At 44.2% G+C, this 11,068-nt stretch overlaps 2 protein-coding genes across 2 annotated transcripts; one reads left to right on the forward strand and one right to left on the reverse strand.

Moving 5' to 3' along the window:
* Nucleotides 1-24: 24 nt before the first annotated feature.
* tada2b (transcriptional adaptor 2B) lies at nt 25-5,341 on the forward strand. The gene is made up of 3 exons (XM_062517228.1): nt 25-357; nt 883-1,375; nt 1,421-5,341. The coding sequence occupies exons 1-3, from the start codon at nt 88-90 to the stop codon at nt 2,149-2,151; spliced, it is 1,494 nt and encodes a 497-aa protein (XP_062373212.1). The 5' UTR covers nt 25-87; the 3' UTR covers nt 2,152-5,341.
* Nucleotides 5,342-5,471: 130 nt separating this feature from the next.
* Nucleotides 5,472-11,068, reverse strand: LOC134060495 (grpE protein homolog 1, mitochondrial-like). The gene is made up of 4 exons (XM_062517227.1): nt 10,961-11,068; nt 9,813-9,975; nt 9,178-9,259; nt 5,472-7,667 (listed from the first exon to the last, which is right to left on the reverse strand). Exons 1-4 carry the CDS (start codon nt 11,026-11,028, stop codon nt 7,321-7,323), a joined length of 660 nt encoding a protein of 219 aa, XP_062373211.1. The 5' UTR covers nt 11,029-11,068; the 3' UTR covers nt 5,472-7,320.

An 11,068-nucleotide genomic window follows, 5' to 3' on the forward strand; every position in this document is an offset into this window, starting at 1 on the left:
GCAGCACTAGCTGACCGGAGACACTCCAGTACGCATGCCCTCCCTGCGAGGCACTGCTGCTTCCAACAACAAGCAGAAGCCAGCAACATGGCCGACCTGGGGAAGAAGTATTGCGTGAACTGCCTAGCAGACGTTACAAATCTGCGGCTTCGCTGTACCGATTGCCAGGATATAGAACTTTGTCCGGAGTGTTTCTCTGCAGGCGCCGAAATTGGTAATCACCGCCGATGGCACGGCTACCAGTTAGTAGATGGCGGGCACTTTACCCTGTGGGGTCCCGAAGCGGAGGGAGGATGGACGAGCAGGGAAGAGCAGTCGCTACTCGATGCGATCGAACAGTATGGCTTTGGAAACTGGGTAAAATGCATATTTCTCTCATTTAAAAATGATTATGTTATCAGAGCAGTGCATTTTCTGGAATGGTGAATCAACTGTACTGTTTGTTCGACTTGTATTGGTAGTTGCAATAACATGATCGAAAGCTGTCAAAATGCAACGAACGTTGGGTCATTTATCGGTAGCCTACTACTACGTTAAGTTCTTGTAACATCAAATGATAATGCAGGAGTCTCCTCAGAGAAACTTAGGCCTACTTTTCGACTATTTGTTTTGGAATAGGCACGCGGAAGCTATGTAGTTTGGCGGATAGTTTGAAAGACAGCAACATTACTTCGAAAAATGCGCTAATTTCAAGTGTTTACCAGTTCTTTATATCAATGATTGTATGACCAGCTCTTCTTTAACATGAATTGGTGCATGGATTGCGAGACTAAACTTAACTTTCAATGAATTACTAGGAATAACATCAAGCAACAGTGTCATCTCAAGAATGCATGCAACCTTTGGCAGTTGTAAGAATTTGAAAAACATTATGTTTTACAGGAGGATATGACTGCCCCAGGCAGGACCCCTCAGGAGGCCATGGACCACTATGTCACCATGTACATTCATGGCAACCTGGGGAAGGCTTGCATACCTGACAACATCCCCAACCGTGTGACTGACCACACCTGCCCAAGCGGGGGTCCGCTGTCCCCAAGCCTAACCACCCCACTGCCCCCGTTGGACATCTCTGTTGCTGAGCAGCAGCAGCTGGGCTACATGCCGCTGCGGGACGACTACGAGATCGAGTACGACCAGGAGGCGGAGAAGCTGATCAGCGGCCTGTCGGTCAACTACGACGACGAGGACGTGGAGATTGAGATGAAGCGGGCGCACGTGGACATGTACGTGCGCCGGCTCCGTGAGCGACAGCGCCGCAAGAACATTGCCCGCGACTACAACCTGGTGCCCTCCTTTCTGGGCCGGGACAAGCGGGACAAGGAGCGGGACGGGCGCCCTGGCTCGGGGTTGGCAGGCATCGGGGTCGGGGGAGGTGGCGCAGGGACGGGCGCTGGTGCTGGAGGAGGTGGAGCAGGAGTAGGAGGAGCAGTGGGGGTGGTAGGGGGACTTGGGGGCGTTCCCACGGGAGCCGGGGGTGCTTCCGCGGGCACAGTGGTTCCATCGGCGGCTGTAGCGCCCAAGCGGAAGATCACCAAGGAGGAGAAGGAGCAGCGGGTAAAGCTTCGTCCGCTCTGCCAGCTGATGGCGCACCGCGAGTTCGAGGAGTTCTTCGAGAACCTGCACAAGGAGCGCGTTCTGCGCGCCAAGGTGCGCGAGCTGCAGCGCTACCGCCGCAACGGCATCACGCGCCTCGACGAGTCGGCCGAGTACGAGGCCGCCCGGCACAAGCGCGAGAAGCGCAAGGAGAACAAGAGCGTGGCCAAGCGCGGTAGCAGCGGCGGAGGAGGGGGTGGCCAGGGAGGGGGTGGGGGAGGCGGCGGCGGAGGCGGTGGTGGGGGGGGAGGAGGCGGAACGTGCCCCGGAGCGGGTGGCATCAAGGAGGAGGCCAAGGACGGCGAGTTCTCGGCCATCGAGAACCTGTCAGGCTTCGAATTGCTGTCTGACCGCGAGAAAGTGCTCTGCAACTCGCTCAACCTCACCCCAGGGCGCTACCTGACTGTCAAAACTATCATCATCAAGGACCACCTGCAGAAGAGGCAGGGGATCCCTTCCAAGAGCCGCCTGCCCAGCTACCTGGACAAAGTGCTGAAAAAGCGCATCCTGAGCTTCCTTACGGAAAGTGGCTGGATATCCCGAGATGCATCCTAGCCTGGAATATGGACAGGTGTTTTCCCCCCCCTTTTTTTCCCTCATTTTCTCATGTCTCATTATGTTTGAGATGGGGCCAAATTGCTGGACACTACATGCAGTCCTTCTTGAAATGTCCATGTATTAACTGATGTACAGTCAAGAAACAGAAACGATACTCCTTGTTTTTTAGAAAAAAAGAAAGAAAAAAATCATCCCAGTCCTGACCTGAAAGGAACAAATATGCCTATATATTTTATACTAAACAGCAGAGTGAGACTTTACAAAGAGAAGAAAAGGTTAGCCTATATTTCTATACAGAATTCCCTTCTACATTCATTTTGCCAAGGAATCTCACATACTAATTAAGGTTTATAAGCATTTGGCTGTGGAAGTACTTTTTTCCTCATTCTTATGGTGAAGTAAGGGGGGGGAGGTCAACCACAAGATATGGCAGCTAACCTTGTCAGGCTGCACTGCTAAAAGGTGCCATTTTGTCTCCACCATTGAATATCAATTGCTTTGTGTTGTGGAAAACAAAAACAAACAAACAAACAAAAAAACAACAATTTTGTTCATCTCCCTCTCAGGTCTCCATCATAGTTCTGATCAAATCGACAGCTATGCTGATGCCTGCGTTGCCTCTTGAGGCTTCAAAGAAGCACAAGGTTCTCTTCTTTTGCCACAGTGTGCATGTTCTTTCTTTGCTCTTCCAGTCTCACAGCTTGTCCGTTGACTCCGAAGTGAGGGGAGCTGGGATGTTTGAGATTTCTTTGCCCGTCGTGTTGGATGTGGTGGGCTGAACGTGTTCTTTTTTACTGGTGTGTTGGAGGCGCATATGGTTTAAGTGCTGTGTTGCAATTTCTCGTGAAAAAAAAAGAAGACATGAGCATGTTTACTCTTTCCTGCTGATGCTCAGTTGATGTCGTTTTTTTATTTTATGTTCCTTGTGTGAACTGTTGTCGGTCGGGCGCGCGCTTGGTCTAGCTGGCTTTATTAACATTGTTAAATCACTGTTATGGACGCATTGATAATATCTTTTGTCAAGGGAGAACTGTCCAGAAGAGGAGATAAAAGGTCCCGCCACTGTGACGAGTGCTGTGAGCGACATGGCAGTCTTTGCCAGAAATGAAAGACTAGATGTATGGTTCAGATCACGTTAGGTTATGGTGCAGAGAGGTGCTTAGAATGCATCAATCAGTGTATATGGTTTGTGTGTACAAACTGAAAACAGTGTTGCAGTGAAAACTAGTGAGAATAAGTATGCATGTCCTTCCTGAAAGCCTTGTAAAAAAGAAACCTTTACCCCCTTTGCTAATATATTTTTGCTATTTCCAATAGAGGCACCATTTAGATTAAACATATTTTTGTCCCAGTGTGCATAATTGTGTGTCTGTGTATGGAATATGGACTACTGCTATGTTAGGGACTCCTCTCAAACATTGTGGCCCACATAGAGAATATGAAGCACTACTATAAGAATTACAAAACCGAGTAAAAACATTTATAAAACAGAGAAGTGAAGGAGATAGAAATGGGACAGATAAAATGGATGAAGAATGCCTCAGCATTCCACTTTGTGTCGGGCAGATTTTATGCCTGAAAAGTATTTAAAAATATGGCCTATTTTCTGTGCTGACAGTCTTCAAAGAAGAAAAGGAATATCCTTGACACCCAAGATCACAGTCAAAGCTTTGTAGCTTTAGTTGGTGAGGAGGTACAGCCAAAGCATCAACCTGAAATCTAAATCAAGTTCCTGTTTGGGGGGGGGGGGGGGGGTCCTCCCCTCTCTCTCTCTCCCAAAGGCAGAACACAAGCCCTTTCTGCCTCCTACTCCTTGTCGCACTATCAAAATATTTTCCCTCACATAACGCCAGCATTTTTTTTTTTTTCTTTCTCAAGTGCTGTTCAGAGATCAAAGGAAGGGGTGTTGTTTATTGTATCGACAATTTAAAGAGAGAAATCTAGTCACTTGCTTTTTTCTCCTTTACAGTCTTCTGCTGTCAGGCGCTCTTTGTATGCCTTGTTTGGTGTGGCTGACTCGACCCCATTTAAATGTAAATAGCAAATTGACTAGCGATGGTGTGCCAGGGACACAGATGAATACAAACGAGATTTTGGGGTGCAGGGGAGTGGTTTCAAACTGTCGTCCTCTCATCACTTCCATAAGTAATATTGCTGGGCAAACTACTTGTCTCTCTCTCTTCCCTTCGTGTCAGCCATGTCATGTTTGTGATGGAGGCTTTCTGAAAGACAAAAAGGGCCTTTCTCTTCATTTGCTCTTTGCTGGTGTGCTGGCTCCCATATCTTAACCACAAGCACTGGAGGAACCTTGACCAGTCCAATTACTCCTGACAAAAATGAAACTGTTATTCATTAAAAAGACAACATGTTGTCAAGCAGGATGTCACATTACTGCTATCGACTCGGTGCTTCCAGATTGAATATGGTCACATCTCTGTAGAGTGGAAAACTGACCAAATCAGGTACCTTTATTAATCAAGACTTTGTGTGGAGACCTTCGGTAACCATAATCCTGTTCAAAATGTCTATAGTTGTGTGTTGTCAATATCATGCCAAACTTTTCAGAGCTGATCTTACGTTTAGTGTGTTGGAATCTAGAGTAGCTAAACATGATCAAAGTTGCTTTGAAAATGCTTCAAACCAAACATATCCTATCTTTGTCTTGTAGGCATTTACCAGGTCTTTTTTTTTTTTACAGCAGTTACAAGGCCAGATGCAGAAATAGGAAATGCAAATTATTAGCAAAATTTCCTCTGTTCTACAATCCTGTCTTTTACATTGGGTATACAATTGTACATTTTATTTCAGTGGGACGTATTGTGAAGTATCTGAGTGAATGTAAATAATGTTTTGGAACTGAAATGTTTGAGAAAGAAATGGGATATTCAAAACAATGACCTGTGAAATGTAAAGTATTTTATTTCAAGAGCGGTTTTTATAACTTTTGTAAGGAAAAAAAACTGAGAGCGATGTACGCATTTACAAAGTTGCTTTTTTTCTGTATGTTGTCCTAGCATGCAGTTGAGTTGTTTTTATGTACCTGTAGTATGCTCAGCAGTGGTAGGCAGGTTTAGTGGTTGAGACCGTTATGTGGGCTGGTTCTCTGCCCTGCATTTTGTGATTGCACATTGCAATTTGTTTGCGTCAACCTCTTGTTTTGTATTAAAGTGCACATACTTTATTCTGATGTTGCTGTCTGACTGTTCTTACATCATTTGGGGTTATTGTAATTGTTACACCACATAAACTGTATAGAACTACTATTGCTATTGTACATGTTCCATGCGCAAAAAGTATTGCCAGGAAAGAAGTTTTGATATTTCTGACATTTTATTTCAGTAGACTTCAACTTTCATGACATGTGCATACAAATGTAATTTTTTTTATACAGTCCAGTCATGGAACAGAACTTAGACGTAGTCCCTTGTTATGGTCACGTGTAGACCTTCAAAAAAGGAAGATATTATATGAATCAAAATGCAATCATTACAGAACTTTGGGGACTTTGCGTTGTGTCAATAAAGTACTGGTACTTGAAGTGCGAGGCCAATAGTTGAGATTTTACAGGAAGGAAAATTTGTCATTCAGGTCTCTTGGAATGTTACCAGATGTGGCTACAAATAATGTGATGTTCATAGTTAAATATGTTTATCTCATGACTGAAATGTAGAGAAGTGCTTGAAGTCCACAAGAAATGAGTATGTTGTTGGATGATAGTAATTTGAACAGAACCTGAAATGGCAAAAATAATAGGTTTCAGAAAATGAAATTTAAGGTTGGCTAGCGGTCTTCTTTCTGATGGTTTACCCTTGGGAATCAAGGTGACAGATGGCTTTGAAACTTTTAGACAAGGACTGCAATGCTAATTTTTTCCAGATAAGGCCTGTGACCTTGATTCATTTTCAAACATTCATGTCTCATAGTTTAACTGTAATCACTTGTTAGGGAAGTTTATTTACCGAATGGAACACAATGCCTTTCTGAGATCAATCTTAACCCCTAAGAATTGAAACATGGGGTAGTTTCCCCATGACATTTCTAATCTCCTAGGCAACATAACTGAGTGAAACCTAAAAGTCCAGAAAAACATAATAATTATTATGGGATTTCCTGAGGGCTGTTATTCATCCAACTTTGTAATCTTACATTATGATATAACTGCCTGGACAACAGAAACAAGCATTTCACATACATTTTGAACGAATAAGCAGGTACTCCAGAATTTAGCTTTTGGATTCACATCTGCATTATCAGCAAGAGAGATGTCAAAGGTGTGCTCGTCAAGTCTCATGGCCTAGAGACAAACCATGGGTCTTGAGCGATGCTGTCCAAAGACTAAGACCGCCTCTCTCCTTCAAGGAGTTATATTATTTATTTATTCATTATGAAAAGTTTCCATTGAACTTTACACATCCTTTGTAAAATACTATGATGACATGCCACCTGCCAATGTGAATAAACCCAGTGCACTCAATGGGACAATGCCATTCTCACAGTTTGAAAAGGTGAAGAGCAATTCTGAACAAAACTTAAATCTGAAGAGACCATAAGAATAGGACCTAAAATGAACTTTGTGTCAAGATTATGGCCATAATGCGCATATGATACAGCTGAACCCTATGACAAATTGCCATACATCTATAAAAGACTAAAGTCACTGTATGTGGTGCACTGATCTGCTGTGACTGGTAAGATTTCAATGTTTCTGTTGCTGTATAATGGGCTTCATCACAGTTCCATTCTATTCGACCAGGATGTTCTCCCAACTAGACATCAATAATACACAACGTATAGGATTGATAACATTATGGGTGCATTTTTTATGATTAACATAAGTATAGCTTATTGGAAAACTGGACGAAAACAAGTGTATACTCTGACTGTACTGACAGATGACAGCAGGAGCTGGAGGTTGAGCCTGACATCCTGATTGACATGAAGTGCTAGTTTCCGCCCTCCCTATTTTTTTCTTTTAACATTAACTCTTCATCACTAGGTGAGGTCCAGAGATTTGCTGTCAGTTTGATCCTGTGTTTTAAATGTTTTTTTCCATCTCGCTTTCAGGCACCATTTAAAGGGCTCTCATATAATGCCCCACCTTCAAGAGCCCAAACAGATCTGTTGCCCAGGTAACAGGACGTTGCCACGGCACCAATCCCCCAGGGCCTAGGGAGCCTGGACCACGCCCACCAAAGCTGGTCGGAGGGTGCGTCCATGCAGCTTGTAGCCGATTTTGGTGACCGCCGCAACAGTGCCCGGCTCCTTGCCCGGGACAGGTGCTTGGAAGAGAGCTTCGTGCTCGTAGGGGTCGAACTTCTGGCCCTCAGGGTTGAGCTTGACCAAGCCGTGTTTGGTGAAGACCTTCTGCATCTGGACCTCGGTCATGACCAGCCCGTCGTACAGGTTCTTCAAGTGAGGGTTCTGTGATGTAACCTCCTCCTTAGGCACACATTCTGTTGCCTTCTCCAAGATGTCTGCCACCTCTAGAAGATCTTTACAGAAGCCCTGGATGCCTGGAGGGGAAAAAAACACACCAAATGAATACCACCACTGGCACACTTTCAAAGTCTATGCAGGGATGCAAAACAGCAAAGGGCCATTCACACACTGATAAGTGTGCACACTAACCATCGATAAGGAAAGTCTCTCCTCGTGTTAATGAATGAAGGCCCCAGCCGCTACGCGTGAGCATTTTTAGGTCCTTGTTGGACATGTCAGTTTCAAATAAAGACATTTTAAACCTCTGGAGTGCCTTGGTCGTGGAGGATTTTTTTTTCCTTTTCTCACACAAATTATTTACCTTGGACCAAAGAGCACCCAACAACAAGCAGCATCAAAAGAAGAAAGAGGACTGAACACGCCACTAACCCTGAACATTTGCAGATCCCCAATGATATTGTTATTTATGTTATCAGTATAGTTTAAAAGGGATAATCCGGAGTGAAATGCACTTTAGATCAATTTTTCAGACTATTGGGAGTACATACGTTGAGTTGACACCAAAATCATGTCATTCAGATGTATTTTGAGAAAGTTCGAGTTCACGGTTTTTAGCCAAAACTCGTTAGCCTGGAAGTGACCCGGGCATGTCCTTTCGCCGCTACAAAACGCTATTTTTATACCTCTTCTACTGTTCCAAACAACACCACACTTACGTGGTAGTGAGTAGGGTCCCTAAAGCCAAACCGTACCTTTCTGGAAATGTTAATAAAGTGTTGTTGAAGCGTTGCCAGCTGCAGCAGCGACATTTCCGGAAAGGTACTGACTTGATTAAATTCATTCTGGACTCTCTATCCGACCACATAAAGACGTTGGGATACTTCGGTTTGGCTTTAGGGACCCTCTACTCACTACCACGTAAGTGTAGTGTTGTTTGGAACAGTAGAAGAGGTATAAAAATAGCGTTTTGTAGCGGCGAAAGGGCATGCCCGGGTCACTTCCAGGGTAACGAGTTTTGGCTAAAAACGGTGAACTCGAACTTTCTCAAAATACATCCGAATGACATGATTTTGGTGTCAACTCAACGTATGTACTCCCAATAGTCCGAGAAAATTATCTAAAGTGCATTTCACTCCGGATTATCCCTTTAAGTGTGGATGTCATCAGCTGTTAAAGGAGAATTACTGTACAGCAATATTGCACATAGCTCTGTTTCTCCAGGTCACCGAGTAGCTTGAGTTGCTGCAGCTACAGTGCTACACTCTGGGGGCATGAACATGGGGGGGTTTTCAATAAAAGACATTCCTCGGAAGTCTCAAATGAACACAAGAGCCGTCCAGACCTATACTCAATTAGGAAGTGTTTTTTTAGTGTCAGCCAGGCTAAGGGTCAGGCATTTCTCCTCAGAACTGCAAAACTCTTGTAGGTGACCTGTTTAATATCAAAATCTGACTTTCACTCGTCTTAAGGTGAGTATTTTATCTCTGTGCTGCATTAGGAGCCATAGAAGACCAACAGAGCAAGGTATAGAGTGACCTGGCCTGGGACTTACGCCCTTTCACTTTCCTCGCTGTAAATACTCACCAAACTGCTTTGCATCTTCCACCATCTTCTGACTCCTGCGTCTCAGGTTCTCTGTGTCTGCCAGTGCCCGCTTGTATTTGTCCTGACCAACAAAATGTACATTTTCAATATTTCTGGAAGTGTCATGGCAGAGCAGTACAAAACCAACTGACCAATGCCTCCCCTACCCTTACCATGTCTACTGTGACTAACTACTGAAGCACTGAATTGAGGCAAGAATTTTCCTAATATCTCAATTCAATGGAAAATATTAGGGCCCTTGTTTGTTTCTGTACTATCTGATACTGTACACTACTGTGTAACTCATCAGTAACTTAGACCATCACTATTTTATTATGTGTAAGGTTGTTTAAGAGCAGTGGTTGGCCCATGTCTACCACAAAGGTACAACAGTAACATGACAAATGGTATGGGAAAACAAACAATGAGTGCAACTAAATGCACCATGGATTCCATGGACACTTGCACAAATATTCCGTATCCCAACCTTTCCACAACAGGACATTTTTAATTTGTTGTTAGAAGTGCTCTAAAAAGCTTGAATGTTTTTACCATGTCCATGTAACCATGTTAGTCGCTTTGGTTAAAAGGTGTCAGCCAAATGTAATGTAATGTATGTGAAAGTTCCCACTCACTGTGAGTTCTTTGACCTGCTCCTCCAGTTGTGCCTTCTCCTCCGTCAGAGCCTTCTCTGCTGGACTCTGCTCAGGCTTCTGTGCTCCACTATCTTCCTCCGAGCCAGAGCCAGAGCCCGGGCTCTTCTGGTGGGCTGCTGTGCATAGTAGCCTTGGAGTTGCCCTATGACAGAATACAGGACACAGGTTATCGGGATGTGGAAGGGAGCAGCGAACATGTGTCATGGTCAATATGGAATAACAATACAAGTGTAGTATGAAGTGCACAGTCAGAATAGGGTCCCAGTGTTTAGGTCCCAAGTGGTCATACAACAACACAAACAAAACAAACAACACTGAAGTTTACGTCAATTAGACATCAGTCTAGACTGGTCACCCATAATGTTATGCCGCATTTCCTGCTGTGTCGTCAGCCTTTGGCTGTGGGGAACGCTCACTAGCAATTTAACCTTGACAGCAACCAGACCACTATGAACTGCAGACACTACTCGAACATTTGAAACTTCACGGCAACATTACCTACCAATAAGGAGTCGAGGTCGAGAAGGTCACATGAACGGCACTTTCAAAAGCCCTGCCCTACGTAACTACTGATTATTATTAACATGCGTCTAGCTAACTGATACAGAACATCACGTACCATAAAGTAGAGTAGCTGCTAACGTCATGACTGGCTTAAAATTTCAGCACAGTGTTCAAGTGAGAGGTTAATACAGCCTGTATGAACGTTACTGCCAAGATAAAGTTACATCATCTGAATAGGTCTCAGCAAATTGTCATAATAGTTGACGCTACTTTGAACTCCTGGGTGTTGTAAGGGATGCTAGCATGCTAACAAGCTGAAATTGTGTGACATAATTCGATGAACTACTGGACTGAGTATGTAAATCACTTAACAAGTGAATTTAGGGCTAAAACGAGGGATAAGCACATGACACAAGATTAGACATAACGTTTATATAAACCGTAGCAAAACGGAGGCAACGTTAGCTACCAACGTTAGTTAACGTTGTCTGCATGTGACCCGACTCCGGCTGTCGCTAACATTACGAAAGTGGTATTCGAGCAGAACTTCACTGACAACAGAAGCAAGATAAATCACACGAGAAAGAACTGAAACTTCATTTCAGAAGTATTCTTAACGTTACCTGACGAGTGAAGGAGATGCTACAATAGTGTAGCTCTGTCTAACAGCACGTACACACCAGCTCGCCATGATCAGTGATACAACACGTTGGAGGACAGTGTAGTGCAGT

The sequence above is a fragment of the Sardina pilchardus genome, chromosome 16 (assembly GCF_963854185.1).
Source record: "Sardina pilchardus chromosome 16, fSarPil1.1, whole genome shotgun sequence".
NCBI lineage: Eukaryota > Metazoa > Chordata > Actinopteri > Clupeiformes > Clupeidae > Sardina > Sardina pilchardus.

Excerpts from the sequence above, each read along its gene's own strand:
- LOC134060495 (XM_062517227.1), bottom strand. The coding sequence starts at position 11,028 with ATGGCGAGCTGGTGTGTACGTGCTGTTAGACAGAGCTACACTATTGTA. Across the intron at positions 9,260-9,812 it reads AGCAGGTCAAAGAACTCACA|GACAAATACAAGCGGGCACT; the intron begins GTGAGTGGGAAC and ends TTTGTTGGTCAG. Across the intron at positions 7,668-9,177 it reads GGAAGATGCAAAGCAGTTTG|GCATCCAGGGCTTCTGTAAA; the intron begins GTGAGTATTTAC and ends TTTCCCCTCCAG.
- tada2b (XM_062517228.1), top strand. The coding sequence starts at position 88 with ATGGCCGACCTGGGGAAGAAGTATTGCGTGAACTGCCTAGCAGACGTT. Across the intron at positions 358-882 it reads AGTATGGCTTTGGAAACTGG|GAGGATATGACTGCCCCAGG; the intron begins GTAAAATGCATA and ends TATGTTTTACAG. Across the intron at positions 1,376-1,420 it reads AGGCATCGGGGTCGGGGGAG|TAGGAGGAGCAGTGGGGGTG; the intron begins GTGGCGCAGGGA and ends GTGGAGCAGGAG.